Consider the following 26,526-nt stretch of genomic DNA (forward strand, 5'->3'; position numbering starts at 1 on the left):
TATTGATCATATATTAAATGTAGTGCAGTAAAAAGTATATTTGAGTGTATATGAAGTAACACACGTTTCATCTCTTTCTCTACATTCCTTCCCCTTTTTCTTTCTTTCGGTCCGTCTTCATCCTCTTCCTGTGGAAGCGATAAGAGCGGAGGAAGCGAGCTGCAGGAGAAATGACCTCCTTCCTCTCTGTGTGTGCGTGCATGTGTGTGTGCTGCTGTATTTGTATCTTTGCGAGGACCAGTTGGAGAGTTTTCTACCTGCAGACTGAAGAAGTTCATCAGAGGGTTGTTTGAGGGTTACGATTTGGTTTGAGGGTTATTGCGAAAGCTAAATGTGCCAAAAATCATGCACCACAACCTCCAACAAGAAGGAAGTTAACTACAAACTAAAAATGCTTGCAATCATGGTTGAAGTTCCTCGCTGTCCAGTTTAAAACACATTAATGCAACACGCAGATATTATGAGGGACAACAGAAGTTATAGATTTCAGATCACGGGATGTTGTGGAAAGAACCACGTTGATAAGATGGTATGACAGTTTTGTATTTTGACACAAAAACATATTTATATTTGTATGTTTTCATCTTTATGTTGGATCATAAACAAATGATAAACTAGAGCTCAAGTTGTTAATATTTATTGTAAACTGATGTTTTTTTGGCAGTGAAACATAATCTCAGTTGTTGTAAGACGTCTCACTCTGACACTTTATGGTGTGATTTTTTTTGTTCATTTAAACCACTGAGGCAGATTAAAGTGAGTCAAAGTGAGCTGCAGTTAGAGGAGGGGGGACGCCGATGGTTCCTGTCCAGGCTGAGAGAGACGGGGACTTTTCCACTGGGAGCGGGGGCCGGTTGGTTGGCTGGCTGGGTGGTTGGGGGTCATTTCCGAGGATTGTTTTAGAGCTATGAGGAGGAGGGAGGTCTGAAACGAGTGGCAGAGGAAGAGAAAGTGTGGAGGGACACAGAACTGAAGACGTTATGATGAAAGTAGATCATATTAATGTATAATATTTTTTAAAGCTTGAGTTTGAAAAGTGCATTTTGTCTGCAGAGTGGTATGAGTTAATATTTGATACTGCACATAAAATAATGTAGAAAAATTAATGTTGCTGCTAATCAATGGCATATCCTAGACTGTGATAATAACAAAAAAAAAACAACTTGGCATTTATCATATTGAAAATAATTTATTTTTTGTTTTGTTTTTTTTCATCTAAAAACTTATTGGCATCATGACAAAAACCTGGCATTTAAGGGTTAAAATTCTGAAAATGTGTGACTATTTGATCTTTATCAAAAAAAAAAAATGAACTCAATGAAAAGAGAATATAATGTGAATGTATAATATTTGAAAATAGCTTTTGTGTGCAAAGTGATTTGATTGAAGCTGGCCCTAAGGGTTACGTAAGAATTTGAAATGTAGGATTTTTACTTGTAACAGAGTATTTTTACACTGTGGTATTGCTTCTTTAGCTGAAGTAAAGATCTGAACACTTCTTCCAACACTGTTTGTCAGCTCTAAATCCGTCAGGCAGTAATTATAGGAGCAGATAATCGAGGCAGACAGGAATAGTTGAGTGAACAGCTGATAAAATGAAGATAAAGGAGCTTACTGGCGTCATGGTCCCAACAGAAGTAACCGAGTATCCACAAGTGAGCAGGAACAGGTGAAAACTTTGGACGATACACACTGAGGGGGGTAATTTAGATAAGAGGAACAGCTGGATTTAAGAGTCAGGTGATTGAGACTGGAGGGAGAGTCTGAGGACATCTGGTGGACAAATGATCTGTCCTCTTATTCTTTCAGTGTAAGACAGAAATATTCATCACACTTCTCTATATAATAACATATATTCTTGAAACTTTGTTTGTTGTCATCTTTTAGTAATTCCTTAAAATGTAATTCGCACATTCTTTCTCTACAGGTTGTCACATAAAGTAAAAGTATTTGTGTATCAGTCTGTGTAGTGAAGCTGTGAACAGTTTAAATATGGAGCTAAAACTGTGTCCAAACATAAACCAGTTTAAAAGAATGATTTTTACGATGTACGGGGATGAAAAGGTGGTTTTAAAATCACCAGGTGTTTATTTGTTTGCTTAATTATTTTTTTCCTAGTTTATCTTCCTCTTTTCTCTGTAAATAATAATAAAAAAACGTCAACATTTGATTTGGGGTATTTTGGTATATTCACAGATTTTTTTTGTATAGGTTTAAATTAATAAGGGAGCAGGACAGTGTGGAAAAAAATACGTTTTTACTTCTTTTTACTCCATTTTAAAAATGTAAACCATCTTTTGCTTTATGTTTTTCATTGTAAATATTACTGTATTGTCTGTCTGTCTGTCTGTTGGCTTAATGATTTATCTATTTTATTTTTCACGTTACTTGTTTTATTTCTGTTGTTATTTATTTTTGCTGTTGTATATGTGTGCAAATACTGAAAAAAGTTGGGGTTGAAGTTAAGGAAAGATGGTGGTTTGGATCAGAGATGGGATTTTCTGGACCAAAAATAAAATTCAAGCTATATTCTCCCCTGTCGTGTAACACTGGGGAAACGGCTAAGTGGCTTGAACAAGCTTTCAGCTTAAATGAATAATGTTTAATTATTAGAATCTATCTGATGATTTGTGTCTTTGCATCTTTAGTAGCCTACGTTTGCCTCCTGGACTCAGACACGTCTCAAAAGAGCTGCAGCTGACAACATCTGACATTTACAGAATGATTCACAAAACTGATGTGACTTTGACATTTGAACACGGATGAAACTGACGTGATGAGCTGTGTTCAGGATCTCACCAGGAGGTGGCAGCAACCTGTAACACTTTTGTTTATTCAAATGAAGCTGGTTCGCATAAAAAGGGCTTCTGCATCACATTGTAAAATAACCACTTTTAAGAACAGAGAACTGTCAACTTACATCCACTAAAAGTGCTTGTTTTGCCACTGACAGATTGGGATAGTTATTATAAGACAACAACATTATGGGATTGATTAAAAGCAAGATAAACCTTTTTGATAGAGAGTAAGATCCTTTTAGCTCAGCCAAAAAGTCCTGAAATCACTATAACCAAACCACCAGACTTATTTAAACAAACAACTGGTGCTGGGCTTTTTTAATAAAGATAATAACAGTAATAAACTTCATTTATGTAGCACTTTCCTTAACAAGGTTTCCAGAAAAGCAACAGTTAAAAACAAGGCAGCAACTAGATAATAAAACAAAACAAAATTAATACTGGTATTTTTTCATAGTATGAAAAGCAGTGTACAATGGTGTTATAATAATAATAATAATAATAATAATAATAATTGTTTTGTTATTATCATTGTAATTATTATTTATTATTATTGTTATTATTTATTATTAGTAGTAGTAGTTGTAATAGTAGTAATAGTAGTAGTAGTAGTAGTAGTAGTAGCATTAGTAGCATTTTATTAATTTGGAGAGAGGCCATGTATGTTATGGTCAATTTAAAACACACTTCATTCATAGTTGAGAAAATTCACAGAAGCCACCTTGGTTTATCCTTGCACTGATGCAACAATCATCAACTCTGGTTTGGGTGAAATAAACCTTTAATTTACCAAGTTTGATGAGAAAACATGCTGGCTCTGTCCACACTAAAATCACTCTATATGTAAAAGGAACCAGGTGGGTTTGATGAAAGTGATTTCAGGGCTGTTTCTAGTTAAATCTTACTTACTAAGTCCAGTCCATTATTTTGTCAGACACTTAAAATACTGAGCATGTCACCGGAAAAAACAAACACTTTAATGGTGATAATGATAAATGGAGGAGAAACCAGCAAGAAGGTGCAGCAACAAAACTCAAGTTTATTATGATCAGGAAAAGGCCAGCAGAGTAAATTGCCTTTCTAAATGCAGTCCTCCTGGAGGAACAGGGAGAGAAAAGCTCTTCACTGGAGCCTTGCTTACTTATATAACCCACTATGAGTAAGTAACACTGTGCTGTGTTTGGAGGGAGCTAAGTGATATAGACTATGCACATAAACGAAAGTACCAGGAGAGATAAGTTGTGAACAGTAACTTTTACTTAGACCAATTAACAAGCACCAATTTAAAATATATTTGCATAAACGTAAAAATAAAAATGGGGTCCTTTAAAATAAATGAGTCTTGGTTTTTGTCAATAGTGCTTTAAGTCTGTCTGCTTGTGATCACTTTTAGTGTTGGTCAATCCACTGTCAGTGGCTCTCCTTTAAAAATGTTTGGCATGGGTCCTGCAACAGTTTTGGAAGAGTATGCACTTTTTGATGAATGTGTCAAGCAGTCCAGGCGACTGGCACCGCCACCAGATGAAGTATGCGATAGGTCGATTCTGCGGCCAGTCAGGATCACACTGGGAGGCTCGCCATCGATGGAAAGGGAACTTCTGAGTGGTTCTCACTCTGTCAATAAGTACTGACCTGTTTTTGAAAACAGGACTTTAAGATTTTTTTTATTTGTCTATATGTTGTACAACAATAATACTAAAGCATAATAACCATGTAACACCACATGCTGTATAATACTCAATGCTAACATGTAGAGGCCTATTTATCACACTCTAGTTCAAAACTTTCCATTTCAACACAATTTCTGAATCACTATACAGTAAAACCAGCATATACCATCACACACTGTAGTACTAATCTATACTAACCATCTGCAATAGCATCAGGCTACACGTTATCCTATGTAAGAAAAATGGTAGGCAGTGCATGCTTCAAATAGCTCTTCTTACATTTGCAACGCTCACAGAGTGGTGACGGGATGAAGCAACCGCTGTTTTTAAGATGAGTAAAACCTTAAGAGTTCAGAAACCATGTTTAAGCAGACATATTTTATATTGCAGAACAAAACTTCTAAATATTTTCAGCCTGTGTTAACCACAGACCTTAATTAAGGCATTTTACTGAAAACCCATAGACTTTAAGATGAGGGAACCGGAAGTGCTAAAAGGTTAACGGACTTCCGCGTTTTAGGACTCATTACTACACCCTTCATACACTGATGAAAGTACATATGTCAGAAACAAAATGTTATATATACCCACAGCAGAATTCAAACACATTTTCACACTAAAAATCATCATGGAAACCAATTTGGTATTTTTAATTACCTTCTCTTCTGTGAAATTCACTCAGCTAATCTTTGAAACGCACATAATGCAGCTGTACTGAGCTAACCTGAGCACCAGGTCACTGCTTTCTGATGTATAAAGGCTCCTAATCAACAGCTTAATGCTTTAAAACGGTATCAACAATCAATAACAACAGCGCGGGGCCGATAAACGTCCACACAACACTCAAAAAACGTTCAGGCAATGTAGCACTGCACGCGCAATTAGCAATGTTAGCATCATTCGGTTCGCTAGCTTACCGAGATAAACAGAGGCGGAAAAACGGACTTTTCTTGAGGTCCCGGTCGCTTCTCTTTAGTTTACCTTCTGTGTTGGTTCGTTAACTTGTTTATACGTTCGCTTTTATCTTCTCTACTAACTTTAACTCCGTCCGGTTACTCTGCTCTCCTGTCGCCATCATATCTGCTGTTTCCCCGCTTTCCCTCACGTACACACGCGCAGGATGACGCAATGACGTCGGGACCTGTCAATCAAGTTCAGCTGGGGGAGGGACTATCGATCCTGATTGGCTGATCTTTCGCCGTCTGTTTGTAAAGGGACAACACACTGTTTTTAATGCCTTTTTTATTTATTTTAACCCTGTATTGTCACTGTCACTGAGTCCTGTTGGCTCCTTGGTTTCTCCCTCTGACTGTTCCTACGTTGCAGCATTTTTGTTATGGCTGCTGGCTGCAGCACTCTCGCTAAATACTGAACCAACTTCAAAAACTTCCAAAAAATAGTCACTTTGACAGTGAAACATGGGGAAATAAAGTCAGGGTTGAAAGGAATACCAACGTTACTCTTTAGCTCTTTTGATTTATTCTTTATTCTGTCTTGATTGTGTTTAATTCTGTTATTAGTGCTATTATTTCCCTGTTAACTGCTCAGATTCTTTGAAATATATTCACTCATATTGGTATGGGTTGTTATTGTTGTGTTTGTTTTGTAGTTATTTCTCTCTTGTTTAAGTTTAATTTAAATTTTGTCTGGCCCTAGTTTGACATTATTTTTCGACTCTTATAGTTGTGTTGCCTCTGCAAGAAACCCTCCTTACTTCTGCTTTGCCTTGTTTGTCAAAGCACTTTATAAACTCTGTTTTTAAAAAGTGCTATTCAAATAAAAACATTATTATTACTACTACAACTTCTACTACTGGTAGTATTATTATTATTTTTAATAAGAAAAATGCAATAGGCCACAGTCTTAAGTATACATAGACAGTCATTATGACTATGCATTTTTCATTTTTCTCATGCACACAGTCTGTCTGGCTGTTAACACTGTTGTTATGGCAAACAGCAGGCCTCTGGGGAAACTTTCCTACTGCGTTTCTTCAGAAGAGCTGCCTCTGGTTCTGGGTATTTGGAGGAGCTGGTTGGAAGGACAGGAAGTGTTGTGGGTGTGGTAGTGATATGCCCACAAGGTTTCTCAGTTGAATCTTTAATGTTACCGGTGTAGTTATAAATAGCTGCATTCAACAGACGATCATAGTCCATGCATGCACACATACACACACGCACGCACACATGCAGTCTGGCTGTTAGCTGTTTCAAGGACGACAATGGCAGTAGTGTGTCTGCTGCTTAATGCATTTCCCAGGAATCAGCCTCTGGCGTGGATGTTTTCCTGGTCGATTTTGAGAAGCACCACATGGTTGCCATGGAGTTACAGTTACATTCATTCGATGGGCGATGGGAGCACAATGGGTGTGGTGGTCATAGTCCTACATCTATTTGGTACTACTAAAATTTCCAATGCTTAATAGCAGTAGAGCCTATAGCCTATAAATTTCTATAGAAAGACACGGTCTGTAAATTGTGTTGACAAATCTCCTCTTTTTGCAGCTTAAGAGCCTTTTCCATATATACATATTTTTTATGAACTCTTGAGTAAGCCAAAAACATGTTTAGGGAAGTCAACTTTTGAATCAAATCGCGTCATCCCTGAGTCTAAATGGATGTTTTTACTAAATATGAAGAAATTCATTATTGACATATTACATCCACAAGAACGAGACGGACATACAGACAACCTTAAAACAAAATGCCTCTGGTCACGACTGCTGCAGACACAAAAGCATAAAAAAATGAAATTTCTCTTAATCCATTTAACTCTCTTGAAATAAAAACCAAAAAGTTAATAAATGAAAAAAAATAAGGGCTTGATACTTAAAGAGTAAATGGTGTAAGCTGAATAGGGTCCCAAACTGACGTCCTCATTCTCCTCATCGCCATTACTCACTCAAACACTGACATGCAAACTGCACACATACACACAGCCCACTGATTTATTGCCTCTTCAAAAAAGGACCTGTTTCGCAGAAGTCTTCACCGTCATAGTAGCGCACAACACATCACTGTTATCTCAGCAACCTTTCAACTTACAGTACGATGGAATGGGAGGAACATGTGATGATGACTTTGCATTTTCGTAATTTAACTGATGTTAACTCATAATAAGAAAGACAGCACCCACCTTCAGCTGTTAAGTTTTTTAAGCAGTGACTCAAAGAAACCTCAAGTTCAGAGGAAAGCCTACTAGACCCAATTACCAAATTCACCCTAAATATTTGGAACACAACAATAAGGAGATACAAACTAGACAAAGAGACAAAGATTTAAGGTGGTTAATGTATGATAGTAAATTTCAGCCGAGAAAAGAAGATCGGAGCTCTAAGAGATGGGCCAGAGAAAGCATCACAGCAATATGTATAATGATAGAAAAAGGAGAAATGCAAAGTTTTCAAAACCTAAAAGATAGATTTAAACTGGACAGAACTGACTATTTTAGACATCTACAGGCAAGGGGTTATTATAGAAGGGAAATAAGAATAGATAAGAACACAGAGCAGAATGGGGTAATTAAAGTAATTATTGATGCATATAAAGGGAAAATGGGTGGAGTGACCTCGGCTCTGTACCAGGCTCTGTTGAAGAGTAGGGGAAACTCAACCCTGTATATAAAAGAAAAGTGGGAAAGATAACTTGGAATTGAGATAACTGAGGAAGACTGGCATAAGGTGTGTCGGGTGCAACAGTCAATCACCGGGTCAAGAGTATGGAAGGAGTTCGGTTGGAAAATTGTTGTACGATTCTTCATAACCACAAAGACAAAAGGGAGATACACCCCAGAGCAGAATGCGTGCTGGAGGCTATGACAGGAGGCGGCGGACCACACACACATATTTTGTAAATACCAAAAGTTAAGGGAGTACTGGGAAAAGGAGTATGGGGAATATTAAAGGGGGTAATAGGCCATGAGGTGCCTCAGACTGGCCTGGTGTTACAGCTCAGGGTCGGGATAGATACTTGATAAAGGTACTGTTGGCAGCCAGCAAGAGCTGACCCACCTAAAAAGGAGCAATGGTTGGGTATAATAGAGGAAATATATGAGATGGAAAGACTCACACACATATTGAGGGTCCAGGAGGGGAAATTTGAATCAAAGTGGGAAAAATGGGTCAAGTATAAAAGAAAAGTGAATGACACCACAGATTAGGAGATGTAGTTTCAGATCAGGGCAATGCATAAGGACAACCTCATGTCACTAGATAGATTTCTTTTATAGTTAATGTTGTTGTTATTATTATTATTGTGTTGGAAATGATATGTCTATGTTTATGTCTCTATGTAAATGTCTTTTTTTAAAAAAAAAAAATGAAGTATCAAAAAAAACCTCAAGTTCAGTGTGTCAGTGATGAATAAGTTTAGGGATGTTTCACGTTCTGTTTGTAAAGGGACATCATACTGTTTAATTACATTTTTGATTTCTTTTAACTCTGTATTGTCACTGGGTTATACCCACCAACTCATTCAGAGTCCTGTTGGCTCCTTGGTTTCTCCTTCTGCTCTCCTCGGGCTCTCTCCTGCTCCTGTCCCAGCTGACATTGGACATTTTTCTGGTTGATAATCACACCCAGTCGGTGTTGTTCGACCCTGTTCTCCCTCTGCTGAGCTCAAACAACAGTGTTGGAGGGAGACACCATTAAGTGGATACAGTCGACACGTGCCCGAAGTGGTTACGTTGCAGTCTTTTTGCTATGGCTGCTGGCTGCAGCACTCTCGCTAAATACTGAACCAGCTTCAAAATCATTTTTTCCCATTGGTCACTATGACACTGAAACATTGGGAAATAAGGTCAGGGTAAAAAATAACCCTAAAGTTATCCTTTAGATTTTTTTTTGTTTATGTTTTAATTTAAAATCTATTATTAGTGCTATTATTTTTTGTGTTAATATTATATTCTTTGAATTGAGTCTACTCGTATTGGTATGGGTTGATATTGTATTTTGGTTTTGTAATTTTTTTTCTCTTGTTTGATGTCTTATTTAAATTTTGTCCGCCTTAGTTCGGCATTGTTTGCCTCTGAAAGAAACCTCTCTTACTTCTGCTTTTCAGCTTTGCCTTGTTTGTCAAAGCACTGATAAACTCTGTTTTTAAAGGTGTTTTATCAGTAAAGTTATTATTATTATTATTATTATTGATGAAAAAGGGCCACAATTTTTAATAAGCAAACACCAGCGCTCTGGAGAAGTTTTCCCGCTGCTGGCTGCACTTCCACCGAGGCTGCCTCTGGGTGTTTATCAGGTGGATAAAATGAAGCACCACAAAGTTTCTTGTTCTAGATGTATGTGATGTATGTGTATCTGTCCTGGACTCGTTTAGAAGGACAGGAAATGCTGTGTGTGGTGGTGATAAACCCACAAGTTGAATCTTCACCCAGTTGAATCTTTAATATTACCAGTACAGTTTTGAATAGCAGTAACTGCATTCAACAAATGATCATAGGACAGCACGCAGGCACGCAGGCAGCCTCTGGTGTGGGTGTTTGTCCGGTCGATACTGGGAAACACCACAAAAAAGTGGACTTTATCCACTTAAAGTTATGGTGTCTCCCTCCAACACTGTTGTCTGAGCTCAGCAGTTACAGTTACAGTCATTCACACTCCTACATCTATTTGGTACTGGGATTATTTCTAAAATTTCTGATTCATAATAGCAGTAGATGTATCACACAGATGTTTAAAAGCCAAACACACATATTTCACATGAGCCTATAAATTTCTATAGAAAGACACGGTCTGTAAATTGTGCTGACAAATCTCCTTTTTGCAGCTTAAGAGCCTTTTCCATATATACATACTTTTTATGAACTCTTGAGTAAGCCAAAAATATGTTTAGGGAAGTCAATTTTTGACCTTTGACCACCAAAATCCAATGACCTCATCACTGAGTCTAAATGGATGTTTTTATCAAATATGCAGAAATTCCCGTAAGTCATTACTGACATATTACGCCCACGAGAAAAAGGCGCCTGTATTGTTCGGTCAACCAGCAGGTCCTTGCTTCTCCTCGTGTACCCGTGTCACTGCCTGCATGCCTGCCTGTGCTCCTCGCTGTTTTATCACAGTGTCACAGTAAATATTGTCTTAAATCTGCCTCTTGTGATCTGTGTCGTGCTCTGGGGTCCCTGTCAAAACTGTAAAAATGCCTCTGGTCACAACTGTAGCAGACACACACAAACTTCATACTTAAAGAGTAAACAGTGTAAGCTGACTACGGTCAAAATGACTTCCTTATTCTCCTCATTTCCATTACTCACTCAGATCCGCTGACACATGAACACAACTCACTGATTCATTGCCCCTCAAAAAAAGGAGTTCCCAGATGTCTTCAAAGCAATAGTAGCTCACAACACATCACTGTTTACTTAGCAACACACACACACACACACACACACACACACACACACATACCTAACAATGTGAAAACGCACTGCGGTTTTTATGAATGATGTTTGACCTTTTCTGCAGTTACAGACACGTGACTTTGTTAACGTTTAGCTGTCTTGTTTTTCTGTGCGATGCCGGTAAATCATGATTTGTGCAATACTTCTGTATTTTGAGGAAGAAATTACCATAAATCTAACTCTTCTTAGTCTAAGAAATATGAGAACAGATTGAGTAAAACTGCTGAAGTCTGATGAAATGAGAGAACATAACGATCTAATCTTGTGGACGCAACGCATCTGAGTTTGTGAATGAAAGTGAGAAAGTAGAAATTTTGATACAACAAAGATACTGAAGACATAATACAGAGGTTTTGTTTCGAAAGAGGCAACGTTGAACACTGTCATATTGTGGGTTTTTTTGGTGGGGGGTGGGGGAGGGGATTTCCACTGCACCATCAACCTGAGTGAACCGTCCCAGCTCTATTAGATAAACACACAGGCATGTGCAGCGTGCAGTGTCAACAGCCTGGTGTGTGTGTGTGTGCACCGAATGACACTGATACACTTGAGTCCTCCCCTGACAAGCTTGTTCTTCTGGCTTTTTTTTTTTGAGATGTTGCAAAGATATCCATCTTGCCCAGAGTATCAATCTTAAAGACTTCCTCCAAACTGAATCAAGCAGCAGCAAGCAAATCACTTATCAGTATTTATCCAGCTGCTTATATTGCTGCTTGTCTGTCCGTCTGATTATCTATCCGTCTGTGAATGGTGGCTTGTTCCTGTGAATCAGTTTTCGGTGTGAAACTTATTTCTGTAAAACACAAAATGTGGAGTTATGTACATTTTAAGACAATAATGTTATGTGTACTCTGTGTGTGTGCTATACAACATCAGGAGCATCTCGAACAGCGCGTGCATTTCTGAGACAGGTTTTCTGTTTCGGCACTTATGTCCATATACCCCCACAGCGCTCAGGTGAGGTTGGGGTTTTAGAAAAACGTAGCGGCCGGGTGCCAGAGACAGAAAAAAAAAGCAAATCGAGGGAGCTAAAACACCAAAACAAGAGTGAATCTGGGGCAGGCTTTTCCTGTCACTTTATCTGGTGGGAGTGTTTAGCATTGTAAATCTTTAACTTCCCGTTGTGACCCCGTCCGAGGTGACGTAACATGCTTATAGAACATGCTTATTTGCTTTTTTTATTCAGTCAGTAAAAAGAAAATGGAGACATTTAAAATACGGATAAAGCAAAAATAAATGTCGGTTGAGTTTATCAAATGAGTTTATCAAACCACAGAAAAATGTGTTGTTAACTCTCCAGCCAACTTGAAATTTATTTTCACACCTACAGCAACTTCGACAGATTGATTTACGGGAAAAAGCCGCTGTTCAGACTGAAAAGTGCCCTGCGGTAAACCACGCGCGGGGTGTCATTTAGTTGGGCGTTTTTTTCACTGCCGATGATACATGAAATACAATCTGGGAAGTCAAGTTTGACACATTCAAGAGTTCATTCAGTGCTCATTGGATGTCAAAACACTTCACGGTGACACATAATAATCTGATTCATGATTCTACGACTCCGTGAATTTATGACACAGTGAAACAGTAAGAGCAAACGATGGCACGGATCCTCAGTTACTGCAGTCAGGCCACTAAACTAATGTTTGACAACCTTTAAATTATTATTTTTTATCTAAATTGGGTGCAATAACATAAACCCAACATATTTGCAAAGACATATCATCTTATTTATTTAATTTACAGTACACAGCATGAATGATAGTTCAGACTTCCCACAACTGACAGCAAGAGCAGTTTGGAGCCTTTTGCTTTTAGCGTAATTTGAATGTCAATGGACGTACATGTCGAAATACGACACGCTATATTCACAGTCTTCTTAGAATTATATTTCCACTTTTAAAGTCTCCACTGACTAAATTAATATAGCCTTTTTAAAAAATAAACTTACCAAAGGTATGCCACTTTGTTTTTACGTTTACATCCTGAAGTTTACATAAAACAGCATAAGGGTGATCTATTAAGTACTAAAGACGCTTATCATTAGGGGGTTGAATAATTTTGAGACTGCAGTAGTCATTAAAAGTGGCATTTGAGTGAGAAACAACTTGTAATATTAGTTGTGTTGTGCTAATTTAAATTGAAAGGGGGGGTTAAATATTTTTGAGTGCAACTGTACATTAAGAATGGCGTCAGTACGTCATTGAGCATGCTTTTAGGCCTGCCCAAAAGGTCCAGGACACAGAAACGGTGAAAAATAAAATGGTCTAACTCAACAATGCAGTACTATGCAGTTTCCAGCCGTTTTCAAAAAGTATTTTCCAACAATTATGACACGTACTTTACCCAGACATTGAGGTTTTATCTCAAGAAGAGCATTTAAAGTTATTTCAACATGTTAAGATAAGAGGGGAAGTTTCTGTTCTGACTGGGATCAGTCTGCAGAGGAAACAGTGCACTTAAATTACAACTCAGTTTTTGGTGAAATTGTACTCGGCCAAATAAACCAGTGTTTCTTGTGTTTTTTTCTTTTTCTTTTTACATTCTCAGTGTCCACATGACACAGAGGTGTCTACGTGCATATGCACACGTTCAGAGACCTGGCAGGCAAAGAAACCCCTGCATGAATCACTTCCTGTCACAAGACAGAGAGGAGATAACACCAAACCCGTTTTCACTCGCGAAGAGAGGACAGATAAGACAAAAGAACACACCGCTGCTGTTGTATAACAATAAAAACAATAAAAACACTCCCTTTTCAACTAATGGACATTTTATTTATTTTTTTATAATAAAAAACAAATCATAATGAAGTGCAAAAACAGTTCTGACACAGTGAATAATGCGAGATAATGGTAAAATGTCATAAGGCAGACAGTAAACAGAGAGAATAAGAGTTAACTTATAATGGACATATTATTTAAGACTAAAACACATACAATGATTGTACATTATCCACTCACAATGCAATCAAATGCACCACAAACTAAAACGCCTTTAAAAAAACAGGTGCAACCACACAGCCAGATTTTAGCGCTGGATTTCATGACATTGTACACAACATTGTATCAACGCCCAGTATTGCGTCATTTTTTAAAATACATTTATTTAAATACACTGCTGTTCAAAAGTTAAGAATTAACTGTTGTATGGATGTTTTTCTTCTTTCCTGTAATAATAACTCTTTTAACACAGTTAGAAAACTGTAAAGTTCAGACAGTAAACTTATTATCGGGGGTCAGGACCCCCGGGGTGGGTGTGTCTCTTTCACTTGTCAGTCTGGTTGAACTTTTGTACAAAGCAAACCCTTCACATAAAATAATGTTTGTAAAGAGGACTTTCTACAACCTGTAGAGAAGTCATCTCAGTCTTCGACTTGACCCAATCAAGTGTTTTTTGGCAGACGATTTGAAATTATCGAACAGCAATGTATTTATAGATAAATATAATCAATGCTATAAAATGTAAAGTTCCAAAATATAAATATAAATATAAATATATTACTATAAAAATAGTAATAGTGCTGTATGTAACTCTGGAGAAAGATGGTTGATTGTTGTCTAAAATGGTCAAATAAAGTAGATCTCAGTTTCAGACACCAACGCACAAAGGCACCTTTGCTGCAGGGTGATGTACACCGGGTGGCGGCAAATGTTGATGCAGCGGGCAGCAACCCTACTCGTCAAATACCACCGCTTTGTCAGTGGATATCCGTGTTCAACACCGACAAAGAGACATTCTTTGCAGTGCTATGACATGCACCAGGCGGTAAAACTACTGCAGTACAAAGAACGAGGGAGTCTGTACAGATCAAATAAACCCTGGACTTTCACCCTGGAGCCTGCTGTTTGTTTCCCATGCGAAACCAAAAGTCAATTTATTTTAATAAAGACACAGTGTGCTAGTAGGTGAAGCATATGACTTTACATGACACAAACAAGCTTATTTTTAATCAAAATTATGTTTTGCTAACCTAACCACTGACTTTAAACTTAAGTAAACGTAAGTGTTTTACATATGCTGTACGTTTATAGTGAAAAGGACTGTAAACATTTAATGAGCGTTAACTGGCACGCCGACCCTGAAAGTCCAAAACTGACACACAAGGGTACCTACAGCATCATATTTTGAAGCTTAGTTTGGATGAGAACTGGGCTCAAATACTGAAGCTTTGTTTTAGTGGTTCAGTCCAAAAACTCACCCTAAGTTGTCGGTATTAGACGACATGTGAATGAGACTTAACAATCAACCGTCTTTCTCCAGAGTTACATACAGCAGCTGCATGTATCATATAATTATATTGATAGATATAGATATGGAGATATCGATATAGGTAGAGTGTAGCTTAAGCAAAAGTATAGGAATGATAAGTTGAGGTTTGTTTAGACTTTATGTTGAGGTTAATCGGGTTGCTGGAATGTGTCCTGAGTGGATCTGGAGTCTGTATCACAAAGCAAAAAGCCACCTATCTTTGTCCTTATAAGGACAAATTTGCACACTCTTTGCTCACCATTAGCTCAGTAAGTTATAAATGTAGTAATGTAGATCTCATCTGAATGATTTTTTCTCCTTTCTGCTGTGGCAGCAGAAACTCTGGTACAATACTTCAAACTTGTTTTGTGTCAAACACTGTTAATAAGACAAAAAAGCAAAAATATATGGATATTCCCATTTAGCCTTACTTTAAATATGAGGATACTGATTCTACTTTGTCCACAATTTCTTAATGTATTCAAGTTGTGCAATTATTTTGTATCAGTTTGCATCGTTGAATAATCAGTTTTTGCTATCATACAATCTCAAAGGTCCAGTTTTTAGTGTTTCGGGGCAAAAGTTGCTAGAAATGGAATATTATGGCCTATAATAAGTCTATTATCTTAAGTGTATAATCATCTGAAAATAGCAATTGTCATGTTTTTGTTACCCTAGAATGAGCCAAATATATCTACATAGAGAGCTACTGTAGTTCTCAACTACGGAGATCGCCATGTTACCATGTTTCTACAGTAGCCCATAACGGACAAACCGAACCAAACACTGGCTCTAGATAGGAGCATTCCCATTTTGTGCTGGCCACCATAGTTAGAAGATCCCCCACGACGATCAGAATGAACGAAACACTGATTTGTAACATGACACTGCTCTATTTTCACAGCTTTGAATGACTTGGTCTGTTTGTTTTGGAGAGAAAGAGGTCTCTGGAGATAATTCAGCTCCTGGTAAAAACTGTCTGAACCTCTGTATCTTAATTTTTTTTAGGGAAATAAATAAGGTGAGGACACATTAACAAACAGCCCACCTCCTACATGCCGAGCAGTGAAGGAGAATCGTTGATTTGTAACGTGATTTTTTCCTGCGACTTTTACCGGCTTAAGTCAGTTTTGGAGAGGAAGGGACCTCTGCGGATAATTCAGCTCCCCGTAAAAACCTCCTAAACAAGGAATACTGAAGGGATTCTAACCAGGATAAATTTTAGCTGAGTTCAATCTCTGATCATCCCTGCTAGATGCCTCTAAAACCCCCTAAATCTTACACACTGGCTCTTTCTGAACTCTGTGATTCTTATGTTTTTATTGTAAATAAAAGCTTTTTGACAATAACCTGCTAAGAGCTGGACTGATTAACCCCTTAGCTTACAGAATCTGCTGACAACCAGTTTCGTGACACCACCAATTTTAGGTCATCTTGAGAAAACTGGACATACGGATTGTTTCGTGATACAGGCTCCTGGGGAAATTAGGTCCTCAAAGAGCACGCACTGGTGCCGCAGAGAGTCAGCTTCCACAGCCGAAATTCATCTGTGCACCAATTAATAACTATTGGCTTTACAGTTAATACAATGGCTGTTCGAACAGTTTGTGCTTCGTTTGCAATAAAATACAAAGGACGACAGAAAAGCTTGTTGGTTTTAACATAACGGAGAGCAGAGATGAGCCCTGCTGTTTGAAAAGTCTCATCTCTGTGACTGCATCATTTATGGAAGACTCCATGAATTCTTCAAAAACATTACACTGATTAAATAATTGGCCAAAACTGTTAGTAATACAACGACTGGTTTTGTTTTTTAGCTTAATGATGAAAGAGTAAAATGAAGCTTATAGTGGAAAGAAGTTTGAAATACTGTCTCACAACTGTTTATGCGACATACACTAAACAACAAAACTTTAACGCAAAACACTTTTTCACGAGTTTAAGTTAAAGATCTAAGAATTTTTCATGCACTCAACAAGAGACAGATTTGTTAAAATAATTCATGTTTGGCATATACACATTTTGATTAAACAGCACCATTACTACAGTGTGCGTAAAACACTAGTTTTGCCTTTAAAGTTTTGTTCAGCGTAGTTTCAGAAATCACACTCATTTATACATAGCTGATTAAATAAATGGATAACTTGTTAAAACTAAAACTATAGCTATAACTATAGCTAACTATAGATAAGATCCTACATATAACTAGTAAAATATATAAAAACAGTGTTTCCAGTCTTTCAGGCAGCAGTGGCATGTTCACATATTGCTGGTTAACAGAGAGTGAGTTCATCTATGTCAACAGATAATCAAACCCAAACCATAACAGGCACATAGTGACTGTAACATGATCACAGAAGACAAAAATGAGATAAATGTCGTAATGAAATGCACACTGCTATTAAAAAAGTAGAAAAAACACTGTAAAAAGCTTATATTGTTTAGCATGAATATATAATAACACAGGAGTGGATTTAAAGCTGGGGTAGGGTGCTTAATTTTTAGCTTATTGTAATTAAAGTGGTCTTACAGAAAAATTGACTTCTGCATCTCCTCTTGGGTTTTTTTTTAGGATTTTTAGAAAATCTAGGCTGACGACAGACTCTGGCCAATCATTTCAGAGAGAGGATGTTTTGTTTCAAAATTAAATGTGTCCATATAGGCAAAGTTTTTCATAGATGGAGAGAAAATGTTAATATCTTGGAGGGAGGGGCTTATTACAGAGGACAGTGTATTAATTGTCTTTTTTTCTGCCTACCCCAGCTTTAAGGGTGCTACTGTATTCTGTGAGAAAACGCTCTAAATGTCTACTTTTGCACCAAATGTGATTATATATTGAAAAAGAAAAGTACCGGACATGAGTCAATAATGATTCTTCTGTAACACACCAAAGAAAGGAAAGATTGATAAAACACTTTCACCCCTTGTAGCAAAGTAGAACGACGAATCTCTCTGACTCGCTCCACTCTCTGAATCATCCTGGCTGGGCGGATGGTACGTCTTCCTAATGAGGGACGCGTCCACATACACACACAAAAAAGAGCATCAGGAAACATGCCACATGAGGGAAGTTAGTGACATATTAAGAGAGAGATGGTAAATAATACCTCACTTTTTGTGTTTGAACCAGAAGTACAGGAACCCCAGCAGCAGCAGCAGCAGCAGCACGGCGATGACACCAATAACAATCCCGACAGTTTGGGAAATCCCTGTCAAAAGAAGATTGTTTGACACTTTATCCATCAGCTCTAAGGCCATGTCCACACGGAGGCGAGTCTAGGTGTATCTGCAAAAGTTTTTTATTGTATCGTTGTATATGCAAATTTTTTTGAAACCGGCACTCCTAAGCCCTTCGTATTACATAACAGCTGACGTGACACGAAGGCCACTCGGAAAGTCGAGGGAAAGTTGGCAGGGGACTGAAATGAAACACACCTGCCCTCGTTCACTTTCAGCCTTGACATAATGATCATAAATATTATTTGTAACGGGTTTATGAACCCGTATCTGAAACAGCATTTTCCCGTTAATTTACGAATAAGGTTGAAAATGAATCACACAAGCTGAGCAGAACAAATATATTAAATATTAACCTAACTGCAATTAATTATATAACAGCTTTCATTAAGCAACTATCTGCTAATAGTAAGTGGATTTTTATACGTGTACGTGCCTCAGTTGGCCCCTTTGCAGAAGATTTTCATCCAGTTACACCCACTTGCATCTCGTCATTAGTTTGGTATGCAATCATGTCTAAAATAGTTTTGTGTTCTTGCTGAGCTCACTGTTACACTGCTCTAGCATGCATAGGCATTCAAACTGGGAGGCAAGAAAGGCTTAGTCATGATACCACACAGTGCACTGTGTAATCCACAAATTAGTGTTGTAAACATTTGATCAGGGCCGTGCAGAGACCTTTGAAGGGGCAGGTGCTCAAAGTTTAAACGGGGCACATGGAGCACGTATTTGAAGCACCATAGAGAAACATACCTTACAGTATAGCTGGTTAAATGGTAGCAAACTATATTCGTAAAGAATGTAACATGGACTCAACATACATCACTGTCCTCTCCTTGTGAGGAATCTCTGCAGAATGAAATATGACGAAGATGAACTACAATCTGATGCACATAAAACACACACACACACACACACACACACACACACACACACACACACACACACACACACACACAGAGAGAGTGACATTTCATTCCTTCTCAAGGCATATACTCTATAACCAACATGAAATTGCTCCATGGTGCTGATTCGCAGCACTAGTAATTAAGTAAAAATGAATCTAATGATATAAAAATCATGTATTTAGATGTATTTGGGCTTTCATTCAGTTTGACTGACAGCAAAGTTATAAAAGTTTATAAAACTACATTTTATACTAATGCATAATATATTTAGTTTGTGTGTATACAACTAGAAACAAGTAGTGTACTGATATGTTTAAACAAGAGGTTGAGAAAATCACAATTCAAATTCTTCTAATTATTACTATTGTTATTGTTGTATATGTAGGCTACATTGCATAGTTTTACTGAAATAACATACAGTATAGCCTATGCCTCATTGCCTCTACAAACACAGGAAAACCACTGCAACTTACAGTAAAATTATACATCTCTCTAATGCACTCGGCCAAAGACAAAAGAAACATATAGAAACAAAAAGAAGCCTGACTCAGCATGTGTCATTAACTCGGCTATCATTCATGAGAGGTGAGTGTGTGCAGACTCAGTTGCACACACTCACTTGCTCATGCTCACTTTACTTCGTCAGTCATCTTTCAATGAAAGAATACACCAGATGTGCACAAACAAATATCGCTGCACATCCTACTCACCGGAGTCATTGGGCTATCAGCTGTTAAATAATTAGCAGCGCGAAGGAAAAGGGCTCCACTGGGCACGTCTGGCACTCACCGCCCAGACGTGCCCAGATGGTCTGGGCACGTCTGGGCGGTGAGTGACGAAGTGTGGGCACGTTTACGTGGATCATGTGACCGACCGAGGGCAACCACATACACACACACATACTCGACAAACGGGCACTTTGGGCATCGAGAGGAAAAGGGGCAGGTGCACCCTCTGCCCCCCCTCTGCACGTGCCAGCATTTGATGGCAAATTAATCACTTAATTGGTCCAGCAGGTGTCTAGTAATGTATCAAGACACATCCATATGTTAGTCTTCCGTTGCATTAATCATCTCCCCTCCCTGCTCTGCTCTCACTGTAGGACACCTGTAAACAGGTGCTGTGTCAGTGCTGCCTGAGGACAGACAAAGGCCCTCTTTGTTCTTAGACATGCAACTGCACACTCTGTCCTCACAACATCGTGGGAGTGTTTGATTTGGGAAACTTGGGAAAGCGTTCATTTGCGACATCTTGCTGAACAAAATGTGTCAGCATCATAAACAGTTGTTTATCATGATACTTTTTTCTGCAACAATCCAAAACCCAACGGAAATATATGACAGTTTTTTTTGTCGAGGGACACAGGGTGATGTTAACTTAAGTGCTGACCAACAAATACGCCATCCCTGCAGCCCTCCATGGTGCCGCCCTTAATTTTGTTGAACTGTTGTGCACTTTTTCTACTGTTGAGGGCTGAGGGATACACCTTAAAATATAAAAAGCCATTAGTTTTTTATGAATGGACTGAATAAATGAAAGTGCTCTGAGATTGCAACACCTTAGTTTCACATCTCCAGTGACAGTCAACAGGAAATAGTGATTCATTCTGGAAGCTTACAAAAATAATGTCTCACATTTCAACTCCAAAACCAAACAACAAACGAGAAGTGAGACTGAGCAGATACTAATTTCATTAACACTTCTGGCGTCTTGGCTCATGTCAAATCATTTTGCGTTTCTGAATCTGTTGTCTAACAGGATGTAACTAATTTCTGACTCAAATATGACAAAAAATTGTGGTTTCTTACCGCTTCGTTTGTCCTTACCTTTTTCATCTTCAGGCCAAGTGCAGTCAGCTGTAAAAAAAAAATAAAAAAAAAAAAAAAGGAAAAAAAAGACATTTTTAATTCAGATTATTGAGTAAATTAAAGTAAAGATTTGACATTAAAAATGTACAGTGTCATTAGAATAATTTTAATCTAAAGAAAAATCTAAAATACACCTCAGACACAAAGTCTGACAGGGAGTGATACTCACTCTCGCAGGTCCCTTGGCGTGGTGTCCCCTGAGCAGAAAGACTTGATTTTAATGCATTTCAGCCAGTCTTCACAATAAAATGCACTTATGTAATGTTGATATGTAACTCCCAAAAAGGAAATACACTTCTTAAATATTCTCATCACACATAACCAATATTATTAGGACAGGGACACTTAATCTTGCATAATTCAGAGTATTGAATTCTACTTTGGACCTCTGCACATCTGCATTGTGTGCAGTTCATGTTTTTTAGCGTCATACCTCAGAGATGCAGTCGCGCCTGTAGTAGATCCGTTTCAAGCACTTCTTGGTGACGAGAGTCTGGTTGCTTTTCCTCACCACCACTTCATCAACATCGTCGCCGTGATTGGCGATGACTTTTAGCTAAAGTCAACATATGAAAGACAATAAAGTCATAACAACTTTGAAAAACTGAGTGAAGTTATTAGTTACACCTGTGTGGTTCCTGCAAGGACAAAGGTGCGTGTGGGATACTTTTGTCCTACGATTGTTTTAAGACAGAAAACTTGTGTCGTGTCAAACTTACGGAGCTGTTTAAGTACTGATAGATGCAGTCAGTTGCTTTGAACTCTGGGAAACTGTAGCGTGTCAGTTCACCCTTCACCCGAGTGACGTTGCAGGGAAGGTCCTGAGCACTGCATTGCACTGCTTTAAGGATACAGTCTGGGGAAAAAAATGTTTAAGACATGCAATTAATGAACTTATATCAACAAAATATGACAAAGTAACAGTTCTGACATAATGTCAAAGATATCTGTGTATTATGTTGCAGAGATAACTAATGAAATTAGTATTCTAACCAGCCAGCCTCGGCTCACATGCTCTTATAATACCATTATGCCTCGAGAGTCTGCCCTCACTCCAACATGAGAGGATGAAGAAGAGCTACCGTCAAAACAACATTCATCAGCAAAAAAAGAGGTGATATACGCTGTGGTGGAAATTTTCTGCTGCTTTTGCTGGTGAAGAATGAAATAGAGACTTCTGTCGGCCGACAAGGATTTATTTCCTTTGCAAAGAAAAGGTCAATCAACATGTGAGCGGTCAGGATGAAGAAAGACCCCGAGCATGGGGAAAACTGGACATTTTATGCTTGTGGAGAGACACACCCCTCGGTCTCTTATCAAAGGTGTGAGTTAAACTCATCACAGTTCAGAATACAAACGAATTTGAATCTTGATGAGGAGACAGAAGGGAAGGATGTCTCACGTGGTTGAAATGCAAAGGAACTGAATTCTGACATTTTGGTGAGGCGGTGGGAGGTTGTGTGTCTCACAAAGAAGTCAAAATTACAATTACAACGCCAACTAAATTTATTTTGTGACAAAATTGAAGAAACTCCCATAAGGTCGTCATGAGATATTGCCTTCAAGAGAATGGAATGGGTGCAAGGCCACAGTGACCTTGACCTTTACCCTATGACCACCAAACTCTAATCAGTTCATTGTTGAGTCCAAGAGAAAGTTTGTGCCATATTTGAGAAAAATCTCTCAAGGGGTTTTTAGATTTAACATGCACAATAATGACACAGACACGATTATGGTGACCTTAACCTTTGACCCATGACCACCAAAATCTGTTCAGTTAATTGTTGAATCTAAGTGGATATTTTTGTCAAATTTGAATGAATTCCCAAAAGGCATTAGGATGTACAGACGGACAGTCCAAAAACATAATAACAATAAAAATAATTGTGTTAAGACAGATTGTTGGTTTTACAAATCCACTATTTGACTATTTGTGTCAGTGGCACAACAGCACGGTGTCATAAATCATGGTCTAACCCACTGTGGGAGCCAATTACAGAGCAGAAACAGACACAAAGGTCCTCGTGTGACTAGTTTCCTATGCTGTCTCACCTCACACTTCACTTCACACACACCCTCCCCCTCACAAACAAACACAGAGACCATACTACTTTCAGACACTCTCACACTTCCCACACCATGATGAGCCATGGTTCACTATCTGAAAACAGCAGTCGAGGAAATCTGCAGCGTGACACCAAACTAAGATAAAAGCACTCAGATTTACAAATATTTATTTATGGATATATAGAAATAAATGATTAGCGACTCGTTCGGATACAAATCCACCATCAAGTTGTGCTCATCTTGTCCTCTAGCACAAAAAAAGAGTTTATACACACACACACACACACACACACACATATTTGTAAACCCAAAGGGTGTACCATGCTTTGATAAGTTAAATGTCTTCCTGAAAAGACCATTCTTTTATATAGAGATATTACATATTTTCCTTTTATTTAAAAACCCACATACCCAATTCTCAATTTAAGAAAAAGGACGTGCACCGTGTAAAACCTTATGCTGGTTTTCCTGTGAAGAGCTGGTGCTGATGCAACAACACGGATGCTGAACTCGCATTGCTCTGCAGACAGACATTAAATAAATAACGATAATACTTACAGACAGAAAGGCACAGTATAACCACGTTTCGCTGCATCTCGCCCGCAGCGCCGCGTGTATTCTCCACTGTCTGAGATCTGGTCAGAGTCCTGTTTCGTTTTAAGATCCTGCTCGAGCGTAGCCGTCCTTTAAAGAGAGAGTGCGGGCAAGTGAACGCTCTGTCTGTAGGTAACAGTATTTAAGCGACTGACCCGCCCCTCCTCACTCTCCGGAAATCGGCTGAATTCCTAATCACATGGTTTAACGGCGAGCGCCGAGGGAGGTGTCAGTCTGTCGTTTCCTCCTCGGAGAATAGTATGCAACTACAGCGACACTACTGCACGAGAATAAACTCAGGACTGTGGAGCACACAGCACACTGCCTGCATATCAGAGAAGCCACCTCGCTAAATATGTTTAAAAGAAAACTAAAAACTTCATTTTAGACTTTAACCAGCTCTGACTTAACTGCTCTGCATTTTGCTTCGCACTCATGCACTGCTGCACCTCTTTGCAATGTTTTTTTTCCTTAATTTTTATTCACTTCATTTTTAGCTTTAATTTCCATTTATGCACTCTATTTTTTAAGCTTTATTCTTATTGATATTATCTCTGAATTTCTTTTTTCCATCTTATGTTAGGTATACTGTGCATTCTATTTTTATCTTTTTTTTATCTTACTGATACTAGTATTATTAAGTGGGTGTTATCCGCGTGAACATGCAGGTTTTATCGACTTTACGTCTTTTATGTCTTTTCATGTGAAGCACTTGGTGCATGTCATTTTTTTTTTTTTGTAAAGCACGTTGGACTGCATTTCTTGTATGAAAGGTGCTATTCAAATAAAGTTTATTGTTATTATTATTTGTATTAAAACTGCTACCATTACTGCTACTACTAATAATAATCATAATGATAATATTAAGTGGACTGTTGGCAGCTGAAGAAAGAGTGTCACCAGTTTGTGTATTTTAGATATGCTGTGCGTAGCTGTGGTCCATGAGGAGAATCCATCAAATTATCAGTCACGGGCAGATTATGAGACAATGGGCACAGATATGCAAAAGTTATCTTTACTGTGACAAAGACAAGCACACTTTGTGGTTTTGCCTGCTCACAGTTGTTATACATATTTTCGTTTTTGTTCCTTTTTGTTGTTTTGTTTCTGTTAGTGATTATGTGTCTCTTCTAGAGCCTCTTGTCTCTTTGTTTTAATAATTTTGTCACTGCTTTGGGTTCTTTCATATCACCGTATGGTCATTTTGTTCCTCTATTTGTCTTCTTTTGGTTGTCTCATGTCCTTTTATGGTTGCTCTGTTCCTTTTTGTCGTTAGTTGTATTTTTTTCTTGGAGATAATTTTTGGTCATTTGGGTCCCCTGTAGTCACTCTCTTCCCATTTCAGTTCATTTTGTGGCTCTTTGAAATGATTCTGTGTTTCTTTTGCTCTTTATTGTGGTTGTTTTGCCCCCATGTGTGGTTATTTTGTCATTCTTTGTGTTTGGTATGTTTCCCTTTAAAATAACTCTGTCTTGTTTTGGCCGTTTTGTGTCTTTTTAAGGTTGTTTGCCCCTTTTGTAGTTATTTTGTGTCACCTTAATGTTAATTTCTATCACTTTGAGGCCATTTTTGTGTCTTATTGAGATAATTTTATGTCTTTTTTTGTCGTTTTGTGCCACTTTATAGTTGTTTTGCCCATTTGTTGTAGTTATTTCATGTCTGTGCACTTCCGTATCATCTCTTTGTGGTCTTTTTGTCTCTCTTGCTGGTCAGTAAGTTTTGATTTAAATGAAATTTTGAAGGCCAGGGGGACCCTCTGACACTTATGGCTCTTTTCTGGGCCTCTGGCATTCAGAAATGAATCCACTGTGTCAGTGGATGATGATTGATTAATATCCTATAACAAACTGCTATCAGTTTGCACCAGTTCATTTCTTTACACCTGATTTTTCTTTGGTACACATTTTTTTAAAAATCTGATTGTGTGTGGGGCTTTGGGGTTCTGTGGAAACAACCTGTGACCACACTGACTCAAAATCAGATTTTTTTTTTCATCAAGTTTCCCTGATGAAAACTAAGAAGCAGCTAAAGAGGAACATTAACTTTTTGAGTCATATTTCGTTCCAACGTTCAAGAACATTCACTTTCTTTAGCCCTGATTTCAGTGTCCATCGCGGCCAAATGCTTCACTGCGTTCACCAGCTAGTCTTTAACTGTCTATCTCCTCAGAGGACTTTTTCTAGGAAAATATCTGCCAACTGTGTCACGGTCCCTGTCTCTCATCCCCCTCCTCTGCCAGTACTTTCCACTCACCCCCCCTCTGCTCCACTCTACCTACTGTCCACCTCATTAGCCAGCTCTGCTCACCTCTCAGCTGCAGCTGCAGCTCATGATCATCAGTCCTGCATAAAAGCCTCTCCAGCACTCTCACTTACTGCCAGAATTTCCCTTGGGATGAATAAAGTATTCTGATAAATAAATAATAAAGTATTCTGATAAATAAATAATAAAGTATTCTGATTCTGATTCTGATTCTGATTGTTTTACTGCGTCATGCGGGACTTTCCAGCGTTCTTCTGCCAGATCTCCCGAAGCCCGTCCCCGACCTGCTCTCCTCGTCTGACTCCCGGTAAACCTACCTGCCTTTCGTCCCCGACCTCGTGTTCTGCTTCAGCGTTTCTGGAATTGATCTGCTCAGCTGGTAACGACTTCTCTGCCTGGCCCCGACGATTCTTCTGCCTGTTCCCCGTCAGTACTGCTGCCTTCACGGACTGCTCAGCTGGCA

The 26,526-nt window shown here is 38.4% G+C and overlaps 1 protein-coding gene across 1 annotated transcript; it reads right to left on the reverse strand.

The window, feature by feature from the left end:
• Positions 1 to 751: 751 nt before the first annotated feature.
• On the reverse strand, positions 752 to 26,526 carry LOC121954838. The gene is made up of 9 exons (XM_042502548.1): positions 26,381 to 26,526; positions 23,766 to 23,891; positions 21,860 to 21,996; positions 21,574 to 21,696; positions 21,310 to 21,337; positions 21,099 to 21,128; positions 18,240 to 18,336; positions 18,049 to 18,131; positions 752 to 924 (listed from the first exon to the last, which is right to left on the reverse strand). The coding sequence occupies exons 2-9, from the start codon at positions 23,800 to 23,802 to the stop codon at positions 752 to 754; spliced, it is 708 nt and encodes a 235-aa protein (XP_042358482.1). The 5' UTR covers positions 23,803 to 23,891; positions 26,381 to 26,526.

The sequence above is a fragment of the Plectropomus leopardus genome, chromosome 15 (assembly GCF_008729295.1).
Source record: "Plectropomus leopardus isolate mb chromosome 15, YSFRI_Pleo_2.0, whole genome shotgun sequence".
NCBI lineage: Eukaryota > Metazoa > Chordata > Actinopteri > Perciformes > Serranidae > Plectropomus > Plectropomus leopardus.

Bases quoted from the DNA above. Each gene is read 5' to 3' on its own strand.
- LOC121954838 (XM_042502548.1), bottom strand. From the start codon at position 23,802: ATGCAGCGAAACGTGGTTATACTGTGCCTTTCTGTCT. The intron at 21,997-23,765 runs GTAAGTATTATC...TTTTTTCCCCAG, and splicing joins TATACTGTGCCTTTCTGTCT to ACTGTATCCTTAAAGCAGTG. The intron at 18,132-18,239 runs GTGAGGTATTAT...GTCCCTCATTAG, and splicing joins TTCTGGTTCAAACACAAAAA to GAAGACGTACCATCCGCCCA.